At 37.2% G+C, this 16,993-nt stretch overlaps 1 protein-coding gene across 1 annotated transcript; it reads left to right on the top strand.

Moving 5' to 3' along the window:
- Positions 1-13,274: 13,274 nt before the first annotated feature.
- LOC114646108 (zona pellucida sperm-binding protein 3-like) lies at positions 13,275-15,451 on the top strand. Its single transcript, XM_028794103.2, has 8 exons — positions 13,275-13,861; positions 13,973-14,085; positions 14,172-14,272; positions 14,371-14,542; positions 14,691-14,802; positions 14,907-14,995; positions 15,064-15,140; positions 15,222-15,451. The coding sequence occupies exons 1-8, from the start codon at positions 13,343-13,345 to the stop codon at positions 15,311-15,313; spliced, it is 1,275 nt and encodes a 424-aa protein (XP_028649936.1). The 5' UTR covers positions 13,275-13,342; the 3' UTR covers positions 15,314-15,451.
- The last annotated feature ends 1,542 nt before the right edge of the window (positions 15,452-16,993 follow it).

Here is a 16,993-nt window from a genome sequence, read left to right as displayed (position 1 = left end):
GTCTAGTACTGCAACACTACTTTTAACCTGAGTCATCACTCCCTCACCTGGACAATCCTTGCTTAGTTGTTTAGTACCCTTTTCTCTGTCATGAACCTCCAGACCTCTTCAAGTGGTAGTTTATCACTAATCCTCTCTGAATCAATACACAGCATATGTAATCCTGGTTTTCTCAATGCTTTTCTATGAGCTGCCTCAAGGCAAGGACTCCATCAGTTGTTCCTGTCCCATGCATAAAAAGAAACTGCTCCTCCCTTATGGTCTCTTCTCTAAGCTATCTCTCTATAACCTTTTCCAAATTTTCATTGTATGTGACATCAGCTTTATTCCCTTTATAGTTTCCACAGCCCTGAATATCACCATTCTCCTTATAAATGGGTACAATCACTAACTTCCTCCCCTCCTCTAGTATCGTCTCCTTTTCATAGATCTTCTGCATTAGATCCCAAAACACATTTACTCCCTCTTTTTCTAAACAATTCCACACTCCTGCTGGCATTTCATCCTGTCCTGTTGCCTTTCCATTTTTCATTCTTTTCAGTGTCTGTTACTTTTTCCCACTTTATTTTTGATACTAACCCTTCATTTGGAGTTCCATCCCAACTACTATATCCTTGGGATTTCTTCAGTCAACAGCTTTTTAAAGAACCTCTTCCATCTATTCTTCATCCTATATGCTCACTCAAGGTCTTGATTATCTTTGATCTGCTTTATTTGACTAAAATACTAAAATAAATTTCCTAAAATAAAGTTATCTATTTAATTACTTAATTTGCTACATTCTTTAAATAACTTCATTTACTTTATTCATTTAAATTAAAATATTTAATAAAATCAATTTCCACATTTTTATTAATCATGTGTACTTATTAGTAAAAACATGGAACCTTTAGCTGTTCTTGGTAATTAACACTCATTTCTGGAAAAATAACATTGGTGGTTCATATTGGACTATGAAAGTAGCTGCTATACATTTGTGAAGAAACATGAACAAGGTCATCAGAACATTAATTCAAAAAATCCCACATATTTGTATTATTCTTAGAGTCAGAAATACAATAAAAAAGGTGAAGAATAAATGAAAGTGCAAAATGAATACATAAATAAAAACAAACTGTTGAGATCCTCCTTCACATAAGGTGGTAGTCGAATCTACTTTCTGCCCATCAGTCGTGGTCGAGGAATGCCTGTAGCTGTTTTCTTGAAAATGTTTAATTTTTATTGGATCACCAATTATTGTAAATATCAGAAATCGTTTTTTAGACAAAGGTTGTCAAATCAAACAGTTAAATATTCTTTGATCATTGCACTTGCTTTTTAAGGCTTATCAAGTCAATCAGTATTGAAATGTTAACAATATGCTGTGTCAGGCAATGATTTTTGGCTCGGTTCTTTTTGGAATGCTTATGATGGCACTTTTGTCTTCTGGCTGTATGTTACTAAGATTTGGAGATCATTAGCCTTTCGTTGTTTACTTATTCATTATTAATATTTTGTATAAAATGGAGCATTTTTAAAATATTGGATTGTCCACTCATCCATTCATATAGTGTAGTCGCGAGGAACCCAAGATTAGGTAGAAGATGTGTTTAAGGACGAGTTGTCAAGCCAATACTATACAACATGCAATACCATAATCCACTTAATTTAAGTGAGGAATGCGAAAGACAAGGGCCGAGCTGGAAAGTTTAGGTGCAAATCATCGATCGCAGGACCCACATTTGCACTTTTTTTATTCAGAATCATTTTGGAAAATGCAGATGAGCCGATTTTTTTTTTTTTTTACTAATATATCTATATGTATTTTGGGTGACCTTACCACCATACAGTATCAGCATCAACTGACTGCAGAGAGGAGTCTTGTGGTCACATTATACAAAATACACCTCACGAGTGTCACGATACACCGGAGAAATACATCAAGATAACAAGAGAAATGTTTTAATTAATCTACAAAAAAACAATTCTGTGACTTTTTATGTGTGCTTATCAAGATCTCTGAGTAAACCTGTATCCTCTTGTAAACCCAATGTGGATGACTTTTGAGACTGCTATTGTTTAGGATGTGTGGAATGCTGCGGTGTTATTAAAGTTTAGGCTACTTGTTTGGAATTGATATACATTGCAGAGAACTTTTTCCCTCATCATTTTTTAAATTTGGTTTGATGTCTTTGGTTTTTTGAGCATATCCTAAAAGTTCCCATGCACTCTTTCCTGTCTGAAAACAGCATAGCGAAAAATAATACGAACAGTTTGTTATGAACGTGGAAACAACTCAGTTCATGTTATACTGTACAAAATATATATAAATATTTCTTTTCGCTATGCAGTATACACCATTATTTTTGGGGTAATTAACTTTAATGGTAAGTAACATAACATTCAGTCAGATAAACTGGTTTATATGTGCGTGAATATACCCTCTGATGGATTGGTACTCTGCTCAACTGTGGAACCCACCTTGTTCCCAGTGCTTCCAGGACAAACAGCAGCTCACAGAACAGTAAACAGGATAGGTGAGTTAGAAAATTAATAAATGGAGTGGTTTGGTCATTGTTTTGCTTTTAATTGGGTTTGTGTTTGGAACATATATAAATAGGTAGACAGAGAGGCAGACATGGTTATTCACATTTTACAAGTATTCAATAATTATCAAGGAAATTATAATCAATAACCTCAATCAATAACCTACATAATCCATTTTATTTGTCTCTCTATTGACAGTCCCTATTACACTTTGGTATTCTTGGAGTTTCGGTATGTCTGCAAGAGAAGGCTTAACATGGGTATAAAGTCTGCTTTCTTCTTAATATACAATTTTTATACTTGAACTGAAACATAAATGGAAATTTCTTATATGGAGCTATTGAAATATGTGATATTGATTATTTATACTAAAGAGTAAAAACATAGTTTATACAAGAAATCTGTTGTTTGTTAATTGGAACATTCATCTGTCAATGCGATCACTGTTCACGAACTTCACAATTACAGATAAAACACTTTAGGGATTAGTTTACTTTTACATCTAAAAAATGTGCACGTTATTGGAATCCCATTGACTTTCTGAACTCGGGACTCAGACCCTCAGCAGTGGTTGGAAACAAATGAGAAAATTCTGAGAAAAGTAATTGGACAATAATCCAACAGTTCTCAGTAAAAAATGTTTTTCTTTAATGGGCCGGTTTTCAAATGTGTTTAAGAAGCTATGTTTGCGATGTATCGAAGAAACAAACTCTCATTTTAAAATGTACTAAAAGACATTTTCTGAGCGACCGAATGCCAGAAATCAATATTCCTTATGGCTTTTAATTACGTGGACTTGTAGGCTTAGGCTTGTGTACCCAGATGAAGAGGTTGTATAAAAAATTACTATAATTTTAATATGTTTTGTGTAAATAATAAATGTTTATTATATGAATGGTCATGTTCATACGCAATACTTACTAAATACATAATATATGTAGTATTAAACATAAATGCATTGTGAAAGTGAAACATATTGATATAAAATAATGGATTACTGCGGTGGGCTGGCAGGGTTTGTTCCTGCCTTGTGCACTGTGTTGGCTGGGATTGGCTCCAGCAGACCCTTGTGACCTTGTATTAGGATATAGCGGGTTGGATAATGGATGGATGCATAATGGATTAGGAAAATAAGAGTGGGACATTTGATTTTCTCAATAACTACTAATAAAGCAAACATTTAAATATTTGCAACTGAAATATAAGCATTTTAATATCGCTTGTTATTCATGTAATAAATGTGCGCTTAAAAGTAAAAAATAACAGTTAATCAGTTTGAGATACATAAGTTTATACAGATTATATTAAAATTCGCCTTCACATTTTTGGAGTCTGGCTCCAAGACCAGGCTGTTTCTAATGAGTTTGCACGCAGTTTGTGTGAGGAACTCTCAGATTTGGATACGACTGCCAATCCTAATGTGATGTGGGAGACCTTCTGTGACAAGACCCTTAAGGTGGCTGAGGGTTGTGTTGGTGTTAACGGTGTTGCCAGAAAGAGGTGTTTCATCTCACAGGGCACCCTGCATATCATCGAGAGGAGTCGCAGCGTATGGCTCAATGGCAAACTGGTCTGTACCAGGAACTGAGAAGGATGGCTGCGAGTTCTCTGAGGGCAGATATAGAGGCGTTTGTTAGAGGAATCTGTGAGCAAGTGACACACCATTGTTGGTCTAACGACCCACATCCTGCTTACAGAGGAATGGAAGCATTACGCACATCTGAATCTGTTCCTCAGAAAGTCGCAATCAGGGCAACTGATGGAACGGTCCTTACAGATGACACTGTAGTTGTGACCCGCTGGGCTGGCTACTTTGAGCAGTTGTTCAAAGCTGATCCTCCGGCTAGGACGATGGACATCTCTGGGTCCACGGTTCTTGAGGCTGATCCTCCAATTAGCTGTGAACCACCCAATCTCACTGAGATTGCACAGGTGGTGAACCAGCTAAAAGGGGGAAAAGGCTGCAGGGATCTGTGTTATCCAGGTTGAACTTCTCCAGGCTGGTAGTAAGGCTGCCTCCTGGCATTGCAAGCAATCTTTACTTCCATTTGGGAGACGGGCATCATCCCAACTGACTGGAAAACGGGACTTGTTGTCCCTATCTGGAAAGGGAAGGGTGATTGCCTGGATTGCAGCAACTACAAGGGGATAACACTGTTCTAAGTGGCGGGTAAGGTCCTTGCTAGGGTCATCCTCAATAGGATCCGTGATCACTTGCTCACCTACCAGCAACCAGAACAGTCTGATTTTACGCCTAAGAAATCTACCATCGACCACATCCTGGCACTGAGGGTTCTAAGGGAGTGCAAATGCGAATATCAGCAGAGTTTCTTTGCCTTTGTCGATTTTCACAAAGCTTTAGACTCAGTTGATCGAGCTGCCCTATGGGACATCCTGAGGGTTTGCGGGATCCCCTCGAGGTTGCTGGATATCATGGCCAGCCTGTACACTGGTACTGTGAGTGCTGTGTACAGTGGAGGCAGGACCTCTGTGTTTTTTCCAGTTGATTCTGGGGTTCATCAGGGGTGTGTTCTTGCTCCTACTCTGTTCAATGCTTGTATGGACTGGGTGTTGGGCAAGGTCGTGGGGTCCAGCGGCTGTGGGGCATCTGTTGGTGAAGAAAGGTTCACTGATCTTAACTTTGTTGACGATGCTGTGATCTTTGCGGAGTCAATGGAGGCTCTGATTGGGGCGCTCGAGAGACTGATCGAGGAGTCTGAGTGGATAAAACCAAAGATCCACGCCTTTAATGACCTCTTGGCCACGGCCATCAGCAGTGTGTCTGTTTGCGGAGAGAGTGTCAGAGAGGTTTACTTACCTTGGCAGTGACATTCATGTCTCTGGTGACTCTTCCTATGAAGTCAGTAGATGGATTGGGAGAGCATGGTGGGGGGGTGGTCATGAGGTCACTGGAAAGGGGTGTGTGGTGCTCCCGATATCTATGCAAAAGAATGAAGGTCCAAGTCTTTAGAGTCCTGGTGCTTCCTGTCTTGCTATATGGTTGTGAGACATGGACGCTATCCAGTGACCTGAGAAGAAGACTGGACTCCTTTGGTACTGTGCCTCTCCGGAATATCATTGGGTACCGTTGGTTTGACTATGTGTGGAATGAGCGGTTGCTCATGGAGTCCTGAATGAGGCACATTACCTGCATTGTGAGGGAGCGTCAGTTACGGTACTACGGCCATGTGGCGTGTTTCCCCGAGGGTGATCCGACTCGTAAGATCCTCATTGTTGGGGACCCGAGTGGCTGGACCAGGCCAAAGGGTCGCCTACATAATACTTGGCTGCGGAACATAGAGGGTCATTTCCGGAGAGTGGCACTGGACCGTGTGTCTGCCTGGGGGGGTTGCAAACCGGGATCCCTAGTTGTTTTGTCGTGTAGTGGGTGCAGCAACGCACTGTACCAGTGCATGCTCCTCAATTTGACTTGCCTTCACATTTTTCCAAATCCTTCTGTGTTACATCTGGGTTTATAGCAAAAAATATAATACTTCATGGATAAAAAACATTTACACTTTATGGGAAAAAACAAAAGCAGCAGTTTTGCATATTTTCCTTTATTATGTTTTCACACACACACAGATGAGCCGAATAAGGAGCTGCGAATAAGTAAGCAACTTCAGCCTCATCTTTATCCTTTGTTTGATCGTGTTAGGTACGAGTTGGGATTTTCTTTTGTTTCTGTAAATCTTTCTAGGCATCAACAATAAAGATTTTGTTTTGACATTTCAAATTTATGTTACTTTATTTACATCTTTCTGTTTTTATTTTTTAATCAAAAACTAGCTGCTACAAATCTAGCAAAACAATTCAGTCCTGACTTCCTAACAATCGTGAACTGTGTTCTGACATGGCACACGCTTGCTGCTCAAGGCGGTGTGGCAATTTGCTTAAAGAATCTTTAAAAGGTTTAAACCTTCACACTGAAAAAAATATAATATTGATGTTGTTCATTCAATGTAAATTTTCTCTTTCAAGCAACTTAAGATTAGTCATTTAGTATTGTATTGGTTTCAGATCTCAATCAAAGTAAAAAAAAATGTTTGTACCAAAGTAAGTTATGGTGGAGGGAATAAACATAAAAATCCTATTTCAGTTAACTTAATATTTTAGGTTGTTCGTGTGCTGTGTGCGAGGGGCTGTTTGTAATTCTCTCAGTCGAACTTTCTAGCGTGCTGGCTTTCCAACTGATAAAAAAGAAGAACACTTTCCCGAGTGGAGTGGACATAGCTATACAGGTCTGGTCGTTTTCAGCAGCAGACTTTCATAATGGAGGATTCTGGTAAGTGACCCTGTTTCTCAACTGTTTTAAGTATAAGAACTCGTAATAAAACATACTTTTAGGAAAGCTGTAGAAACGTTTAATAATTTTTTGTTTTATATTTAAGATTTACACTGCAAAATGCTTGTGTATTTGCACTAGATTTTTAAATAAATGTAAAAAGTACAGCATTGGAATGTGTTATGTTCATAATATTTCTAATAGCATAAAAACAGGTTACGACCAATAAACCATTTTAAATTGTAACAACTTAAAAAAATAGATTTACTTCAGTTTAAAACAAGTGAATTACACCCAATGACTCTAAATGATTTGCCTTAACTTAAAAATTGTGGGTTCAATAAGATAAAAAGAATTATATTGGTTCACATTGATAATATTACGTGTGAATCATTACCTTAATTATTTTAAGTTGGATGGAGGTTATAGTTTTTTCAGTGCAGTTTAGAGTTTTCAGCTAAGAACACGCCGAAAAGCTGAGTACCTATGGTTAATTAAAATACGTCTTTTGGTTAATGTAATAGTAATGAATGTTATACATTGTGCTGAACAGTGTAGTGTCGCGTCATGTGTAATTATTACAAAGGTTAACACCGATTGACATTAGCTTACAGTTTGGATATGCCTGCTCTGTTACAACTGTTAGCAAAATCAACTGTAATGTCAGGAACTATTAACGACTAATGTCATGTTTCTCTATCTGTACTGTACTGCACGAAATTAAGATTTTTTTATTATTATTCGACAGTTTGTTAAATATATGAGGTTTTATGGTACTGTGGGGTTATATTTAAGGTTTTCTTATGTATCAAACTCTAATGATATCATTGATGTGTGCATGTACAGTAAAACAAACTAAATTAGACTTAATTCTTCTGTATTCCCTTTTACTTTTTTGCTGAGGCATCTCTGGAAAAATGGCCTCATGTTATGCTGTTAATGATTGGAGCAACAATAAATGCCAAGCCTGAAGAACACAGAGAGAAGAAAAAAGTCCCCAAGATCACAAAAGATACCCTGATGCTTTCTGACAACTAATTTCACCGTTTTTATAGTGTTTATTGATTTATGTTACAGTAGTGTTTTTTCATTTTTGTCTGATGCACCTGTTTAAAACAAATACATTTCTATTTCTTTCTGCTTGTTTCTACATTTTGCTGTACTTATTACGAAAATAAATTTGTGAAATTCCTTTTTTCATTGATGTTTTGAGCTGTATATTAAAAAAGATTTCAGACATCCATTCTTGTTGGTGTTGGTCTCCATTTAAAAAATCATACGCTGTAACTGGCCGAAGGGAGGGATCTGGTAAGAATTAGTCTAGAACTGATTCATGGATATAAAGATCAGGATTTCCAAGTGTATAGGAGTCGAATTCAGGAGTGCTTTAACACTTTACATACACAATAAAATGTATTAATCATGTCTTTACAACATATAGTTTGTTTTTTTTTGAATAGAAATAATATTAAAACACACCTTACACACATATGGCCTTTTATATGAGACATGTTAATTCCTTGCTAAAAATTATATAAATATCTTACAAAAAGGTATAGTAAGTTATGTAGTTATATGGAGAGTATTTAATAAGATTTACTTTTAGATTTATATATATTACGTATGTGACATATAGATTACATATGTGAGTTTTTCTAAAATAGCCATAATCTTGCAAGAAATAAACAATGTCTTATAGTGTATAACAAATATAGAACATATGCTACTTATACTATAAAATTGCAAATGGTAATATGCTAATTTAACTTCTGGCCATATAAAATCCTTACTGTATTTTTCCACATGGGTAGGTTTCCTAGTGGTAAAGCTATTTGCAGTTGCTCACACTATTCATCTTATTCTAAAGACATAACAGTAATGAAATCTTAAATTATGATAATTGAAAATGTTTTAACCTCATATACAATTAACTGAGCGTTGACATACAACTGAAAATTATTCTTATATGTCTGATTGATGTTTTGTATGTCCTTACAGAAAACGTAGATGAATATATTTAATATTCTCACTTCTACTCTCTCTCTCTCTCTCTATATATATATATATATATATATATATATATATATATATACTAGGGGGCTTTGCCCCCTGCTTGCTTTGCTTGCCCACCCCCTACCCGCCTGCACTATGCGCCGTTGTGAAGAGAGGGGCTGAACACACCCCAAGGAGATGTGGTCACTCCTCTGAAACCCCTGCTGTCCTTTTGTCTCACTGCCTTGTCTCTCCCCAAGACATCCTCAAACACTATTTGATCTGTTTTCACTGTTCGTTATTTCACCTAGTAATATTTTCCGTTTGTTTGAGGTAATGTGACATTTACTATCATTTTTTGAGACTTTCGAATTTTATTACTTCTATTATCTCTAATTTTCTCTGCATGTATATTGCACCAACATTTTTGAATTCTTTAGGACATTCTACTTTGTCTTTTTCAGGCCCCAAGCGTGGTTAAATCTCTTGGCACAAAGTCTAGTCTCACAGGATGTGAAAGTGTCTTTCTGAGAAGGTAACATCTTGTCCCAAGTTTTTTTTATATAATAGATATATTTTTTTATATAATACTTTTATTTATATATATATATATATATATATATATATATATATATATATATACAGTGTATCCGGAAAGTATTCACAGTGCATCACTTTTTCCACATTTTGTTATGTTACAGCCTTATTCCAAAATGGTTTAAATTAATTTTTTTCCTCAGAATTCTACACACAACACCCCATTAAGACAATGTGAAAAAAGTTTACTTGAGATCTTTGCAAATTTATTAAAAATAAAAAAATTGAGAAAGCACATGTACATAAGTATTCACAGCCTTTGCCATGAAGCTCAAAATTGAGCTCAGGTGCATCCTGTTTCCCCTGATCATCCTTGAGAGGTTTCTGCAGCTTAATTGGAGTCCACCTGTGGTAAATTCAGTTGATTGGACATGATTTGGAAAGGCACACACCTGTCTATATAAGGTCCCACAGTTGACAGTTCATGTCAGAGCACAAACCAAGCATGAAGTCAAAGGGATTGTCTGTAGATGTCCGAGACAGGATTGTCTTGAGGCACAAATCTGGGGAAGGTTACAGAAAAATTTCTGCTGCTTTGAAGGTCCCAATGAGCACAGTGGCCTCCATCATCCATAAGTGGAAGAAGTTCGAAACCACCAGGACTCTTCCTAGAGCTGGCCGGCCATCTAAACTGAGCGATCAGGGGAGAAGGGCCTTAATCAAGGAGGTGACCAAGAACCCAATGGTCACTCTGTTAGAGCTCCAGAGGTCCTCTGTGGAGAGAGGAGAACCTTCCAGAAGGACAACCATCTCTGCAGCAATCCACCAATCAGGCCTGTATGGTAGAGTGGCCAGACGGAAGCCACTCCTTAGTAAAAGGCACATGGCAGCCCGCCTGGAGTTTGCCAAAAGGCACCTGAAGGACTCTCAGACCATGAGAAAGAAAATTCTCTGGTCTGATGAGACAAAGATTGAACTCTTTGGTGTGAATGCCAGGCATCACGTTTGGAGGAAACCAGGCGCAGCTCATCAGCAGGCTAATATCATCCCTACAGTGAAGCATGGTGGTGGCAGCATCACGCTGTGGGGATGTGTTTCAGTGGCAGGGACTGGGAGACTAGTCAGGATAAAGGGAAAGATGACTGCAGCAATGTACAGAGACATCCTGGATGAAAATCTGCTCCAGAGCGCTCTTGACCTCAGACTGGGGTGACAGTTCATCTTTCAGCAGGACAACAACCCTAAGCACACAGCCAAGATATCAAAGGAGTGGCTTCAGGACAACTCTGTGAATGTCCTTGAGTGGCCCAGCCAGAGCCCAGACTTGAATCCGATTGAACATCTCTGGAGAGATCTTAAAATGGCTGTGCACCAATGCTTCCTATCCAGCCTAATGGAGCTTGAGAGGTGCTACAAAGAGGAATGGGCGAAACTGGCCAAGGATAGGTGTGCCAAGCTTGTGGCATCATATTCAAAAAGACTTGAGTATTGAGCAAAGGCTGTGAATACTTATGTACATGTGATTTCTCAGTTTTTTTTATTTTTAATAAATTTGCAAAAACCTCAAGTAAACATTTTTCATGTTGTCATTATGGGGTGTTGTGTGTAGAATTCTGAGGAAAAAAATTAATTTAATCCATTTTGGAATAAGGCTGTAACATAACAAAATGTGGAAAAAGTGATGCGCTGTGAATACTTTCTGGATGCATTGTGTGTGTATATATATTTGACAGTAAACTATTTCAACCATATATATATATATATATATATATATATATATATATATATATATATATATATAATATGGATCAAGTATATATTAAAACAAAACATTCTGCATTCCAACGTTTGGTGCTGGTTCACTGTACATTTACTTTACCTTTCTTTTACCTTACCTTTGAGTATACTGCATATACAGTAAATCTACTGAATAGTTAGATATATAATAATAAACAAAATTGTTCCAGGGTTTGAACTAAACATTTAGCCAAAGAGACAATATTATCAAGAACATTTAATGTTACATTTCGAGGCATTTAAAATTAGCAATGAAAAGTTATTGCTAACTCTGCTGTGTATTTATGAACTTTGATGGTTTTTAAATTGCAGTTGAACAATTATCAATTGAACGATATTTAATAATCAAGGTGAAATTCACGATTTAGAGCATTTAGAGTATTTTGTTCCCACTTAACAGCATTACTTTCTTATTCATGCGTACTTCTAGGGAAAAAGAATTAATATAATTCAGCTGTTTTAAACTGTTGTCTACTTGTTAGGTGTACATTTCATCACTGTAACTTTGGAATAACATCGCCTGTTACCGTTACGTTACTTTCTTGTTTTCAATTTTCAGGCCAAGAAATAGGAGCCAGAAGCTCCTACACAGGGCAGAGAGGAGCCAAGGAGGACATAGGCCTACATCCGTCAGAAAAACGGTGCAAACTAACCAATGTCCGGTTAAAACTAATTTGCTGATTTATTTAATTATCATGATGATACATGGAATTTATTCATTAAAAGATAAAAAAACAAAAAGTAAAAATACCTCCCCGATTAAAAAATATCAGAACGTGCTACATATCGTTTAAACGTTATAAGAACAATTTAATAAATTCGACATATATGTGAAATATATTTTAAAAAGTACATATTACCTTCTTTAAAGATCATCGCTTTAGCAATAACACAACTCTGTTGTAAATCGAGATGAATTTACTTAGTTCCTGTGTTGAGAACCTTACTGTAATATTTATATTTTTTAAAAATGTCGTAAACATACAAAATAGCATAATTTTATTGTACTTCTACAATGTTCGGTCATTTTAAAAAACTACAAGCAAAATATACACTTTAAACAATCCTAATGCCTTGAAAATCTGTCCACTATTTAACGCCTCAAGCTGGAAGAAAAGTGGCTCTCTGTCAACGGGAATGAATAAAGTGTGTTCCGAAAATGGGTCTGGTTTCAAAGACTCAGGTGTGTTTTATTTTCCCTCCTACGACAGGCCTTTCTGTTTTCTTAAGTGTCCAGTTCTGCTTACTTTGATTGTCTGATCTGATCTATACTAGAATATGTATACGAGGCATGGATTTCTAAGAAAAGTAACGTATTAGAATTACCGTCAGAGAAGAGTGTCACGTAAGCTTCCCTATATCGTGAAAGTACTCGTCCACATTAGTAATGGCATTTGGAAGGAAAAACAAACATTTTTAAGGTTTATAAAAGTTTGCAAAACATTTACATATTTTAAATTATTTGTACAATTTATTCTCCAACAGTGAACAGATTCAACTCTATTAACAAGCAACCAGATAGACAGATAGATAGGTCAATAGATAGATAAAATTCTATTTGTCCCCAGGGGGAAATCTGGATTTTAACAGATTTTTATTTTAAATAAAAAAATAAATAAATCAAAGAATATACACACACACACACACACACACACACACACACACACACATATATATATATATATATATATATATATATATATATATATATATATATATATATATATATACTGTCACCGTGAGACATCATGCAGAAACATCAAGGAATCACATTTATAACAATGATGATAATAATTGTTCATAATTATGACAATAATAACAAGTCAATCATAATAATAACTGAGTAAGCATTAAAATAGAACGGTGTGATAACAATAAAGGATCGGGAGCTTCATTCTGAATCGAACTCGATTTAGTAGTATTTAAAAGTTTTCTTATTTTCCTTCCGAGGGTATATGACGCAGCACAATTAGCATTAACACCCAATCTGGCCAGCTGAACCCAACTGCCCTCCGATTGCTCACGCACTGACAGTACACGTGCTCACGTGCGCATGAGTCGTCTACAATCTGCGCCCTACACACCTGGAAGAGTTTAAAAGGTCGTCGCGGAGCAAGTTTAGTGACTGACTTGTCTATCTTTTTGTTTTCTTTTCTTGTGCTTAAAGTGGAATTTTTTTTCTTTTCTTTCTTGTGCTTGCAGTCTATGGTTATTGGGATGGAGGTGTTATGTTTCTTTTTTTGTCTCTTTGGCGGTTTCCCATTATTGGGATTAACCGGTCCAATTGATGATTTTCAGGCTGCTGAATGGGAGTATGATTCTCCATCCCAGAAAAGTGTGGCTGAGTTTGTTCCAGGGTCTTCAAAATCAATGCTATTTATGCCTGCTGAAGGTGTTCCTTTTGTTGCAACTCCTTTTCCAAAATCCATTTTGGATCCTCAAGTACTAACTGGTTCTAGTGCAAAGCTTCCCCCAGCATTGAAGGCTTTGTTGAACCCAACACACCCAAGGCCTGTAATACTACCTGTATTTCACAACTCTGATGTGTCTTTGACTTGCAGCCTCTCTAAAATGGTGGTAAGAGTTAAAAAGGCATTCTTTAGGTTTGGCTGCTCTGAGGCTGACCTTGTTCTTGGTAGTAACTGCAAAAGCAATGGCAAAGATGTAGCCACTGGAGACCTGCTCTTTAATTATCCTCTGAATTCATGTGGTGGAAAAAGATCAGTAAGTGTTTTTCAACAATCTGCTGATATTGTATTGTAAGGATCTTGGTTTATAGAGGTGTACTGTTTACCTATTCAGTAGTTCTTGATGGTAGTCTGCCTATGACTTTAGATACATGAGGGATGTCTGATGTATGAGAATGTTCTCCATTCCAAGCCTGAAGTATCAGGAATAATCCGTAGAAAGCAGCCTGTTAATATTGCTCTGAAATGCTGTTATTTCAGGTGAGTATATGGAATGCCATATGTTGCATCAGCTGTGGCCCCGTCTGTCCCCAATTTAGAATTGTAACATTAATTTACTTGTGTAGGTACTACCATGTATACAAAGGTGCAGTGCACCCTACCTGGAGTGCTCCCTCTGGTGTACAGTCCCTTCATCCTTCTGGCATGGTTTTGAAATTAATGGATGGTAATCTGAAATATCCAGACCTTGAACTTGGCTAATAAGTGTGCCTTGTTGAATTTTTGATTAGCTAATGTGGTGGACTTGGTTTTTTTCCTTCACAGCTACCTTTTCCAAGCCATCTGAAGCTAAATATCATTTGGGCCAAGAAATCCACTTTCAGGCAGTTAGCTACCCCAACAGTACCAGACAATGGCTCTTCCTTCACTCCTGCTATGCAACTCCTAATCCAAATCCTAATTCCAGACCACAGTACACTGTAATTGACAACTATGGGTAAGTTAGATGACCAGATTGGTATGAATTTCTAAATATCTCTTGGCTAATTGTGATTTGGAACAAGGCAATTTGGTGGGGTGTAATTTGAGATGCTCAAAACTCTGGGACCAAAAATTACTGTTGGCAATATGTTGCATACTTGCAGGTGTATGGTGGATAGTAAACAGGAAAGCTGCTCCTCCAGATTTGAGAGGCCAAGGATGGCTAATGTTGTCTCCTTTACAGTATCTGCTTTCCAGTTTAATGACCACAAGCAGGTAAAGCCTTTGTCTACACCTATAGAACTTAGTGATATGCTTGCCTTAGTAAGTGTCCTGAGGCTCTGAAACGGGTATAAAGCACTTTTCAACCATCCTTACAGGTTTACTTTCACTGCAAGATGTTCACAAAGAGAAACCAAGATGTGACCAACACTGCTAAGTTCTGCACTTACAACAAAAAACTGGCAAGGTAATTGTGTGTGTTTATGATTATGTGATGTCTAAATGGAATAAACATAACCACAATTGCCCATGCAGGTGGCAGGAGCTTGGTGGTCATGACAGAGTATGTGAATGCTGTGACTCTGTCTGTGGCCCTTCAGAATATGATGAAGGTAAGAACCGTATTTGTAGAACAGCTTCCCTTCAGTTGGTTTGATTGGTGGAGACCAAATGGGTTAATTCTGCTGTTTCAGTTACTGAAAGCCATGGCCCAGTGGAGGTGGGCCAGGACAAGCTCCTGCCCGAGGTGGTCCAGGACTCCATTGGATTTTGGCAGTATTACTGAGGTGGATCATGGACATGATGCAGACCTGATGCTTCTGTACTATGGCTCAAGATGTACATGTGTAATAGCTTTAAAAATTTACCTGAAACTGCCTTTCAATGTAGTCAATAAAATTTGTTCCTGTCTAGGGTGTCTTGTAGGCTTGATCAATTGGCAAGTCTGAACATGTATGGTAACTTAGCCAGGCAGAAAAGGGTGCATGATCCAGCAATGTTAGTCTTAGTTACATGTACTATAACCATGATTTTTTTTTTTTTTCTTCTCCCCTCAAATGTCCTTCCAAGCTTGGCAGTTGATTTGGCCACTCTAATCCAATAACATGGTAGATCCATTTTTCTTTTCAGTGCTTTTATTTATTTATTTATATATAAAAAAAAATATATAATAAATATATATATATATACACAATATAAAAAAAAAAAAAATATTGAGTGGGTTGGTTTTACACAAGTCCCTGACATCTCCTTATCCTTAAGATGGGACCAAGTGCTTTGAAGTGGTGAGAATCTTAAAGGTTGCTCAAATAGCTTGGCCCATTTAGAAAATGTACTTAACCTGAAACTCAAACCCAGTACCCTTGCTTGTCAAAGCAGAAATGACTCTTCAGATGGTATTAGTGACAAGTCATTAACCCATTTGACACTTGCCCTGAAAGCTCAATTTGCTGTAAGTAACAACACTCTGGAATGTTTGTGTCGTCCTCCTGACCCGTCTACTTAACTGTTCCTTTTTCGTGCAGTAGCTTTCCTTGGACAGTCCCAAGATTGAGATGAATAAAGTCCAACTGACCATTGAAATCTTACCAACAGGTAGTCATCCCAGCAGCTTGTCATCCATTTACCAAATGATGGGTAACTAGGTCATATAGAAGTGTGAAGTAAATGTTTATTTGCCAAACACCAGCTTTGTTTCCCATGGAGTGTGGCTTGATCCACTTTCTAGTGCTGAGCAACCAAGGTATCTAAAATGACAAGTCCATGGTTACACCTTTCAGAATTTTTAAGGAAATTTTGTTTTTAATATTGCCACTTGGTACTAGTCTACTCCAGTACAGTATTCCAAACAATGATTCATTTCCAGCAGAGGGAACTTCATGTCATGTTTTGGGATGCTGCTCAGGAGAATTTGTATAGTGGGTGACAATTGGTTACTAATACAATCTTGGCAGCTTTTAAGTTTGGGTGGTTTTTTGTATATATGTAGCAAGCTGTCTCAAAGCTACAATAAAGCAAATGTTTCCACTTTCTGGGTACTCTTTGGCATACTCTTTTGGTTCAAATTTGTTTCTCTAAGCTTGGTAGAGCTCAAGACTAATTGTTGCTTTTAATTTTTTTTTTTTTTTTTTTTCCCCCTCTTTGGACTAACTGCAACAATTTAAGTCTGGTAATTCCATTGCATTGGACTGTCCCATCAGCTTTAGTGCGAGTCATTTGTTTCTTGGCTTCCAGAAGCTTTGCAACCATTTCCTCAAATCACTTTTTAGTGAAGAGGCCTAATGGCAATTTTAATAACATTAACCTGAATGCTACAAAGACACTCTCTTGTGCAGTAAATTGCTGCCCAATTTTTTTACACTGTTTCTGTAAGAGGTAAAGTAAACAAGTACAATAAATGCTAAACTTTTTTCATTTGTTCCTTTGGAATAAAGTTAAATGATTCAGTGAATTGGGGTTCCTCACT

The sequence above is a fragment of the Erpetoichthys calabaricus genome, chromosome 2, assembly GCF_900747795.2.
Source record: "Erpetoichthys calabaricus chromosome 2, fErpCal1.3, whole genome shotgun sequence".
In the NCBI taxonomy this organism is placed as follows: domain Eukaryota; kingdom Metazoa; phylum Chordata; class Cladistia; order Polypteriformes; family Polypteridae; genus Erpetoichthys; species Erpetoichthys calabaricus.
The sequence above is the reverse complement of the archived record's forward strand: the minus strand, read 5'-3'. Positions and strand labels throughout refer to the sequence as shown.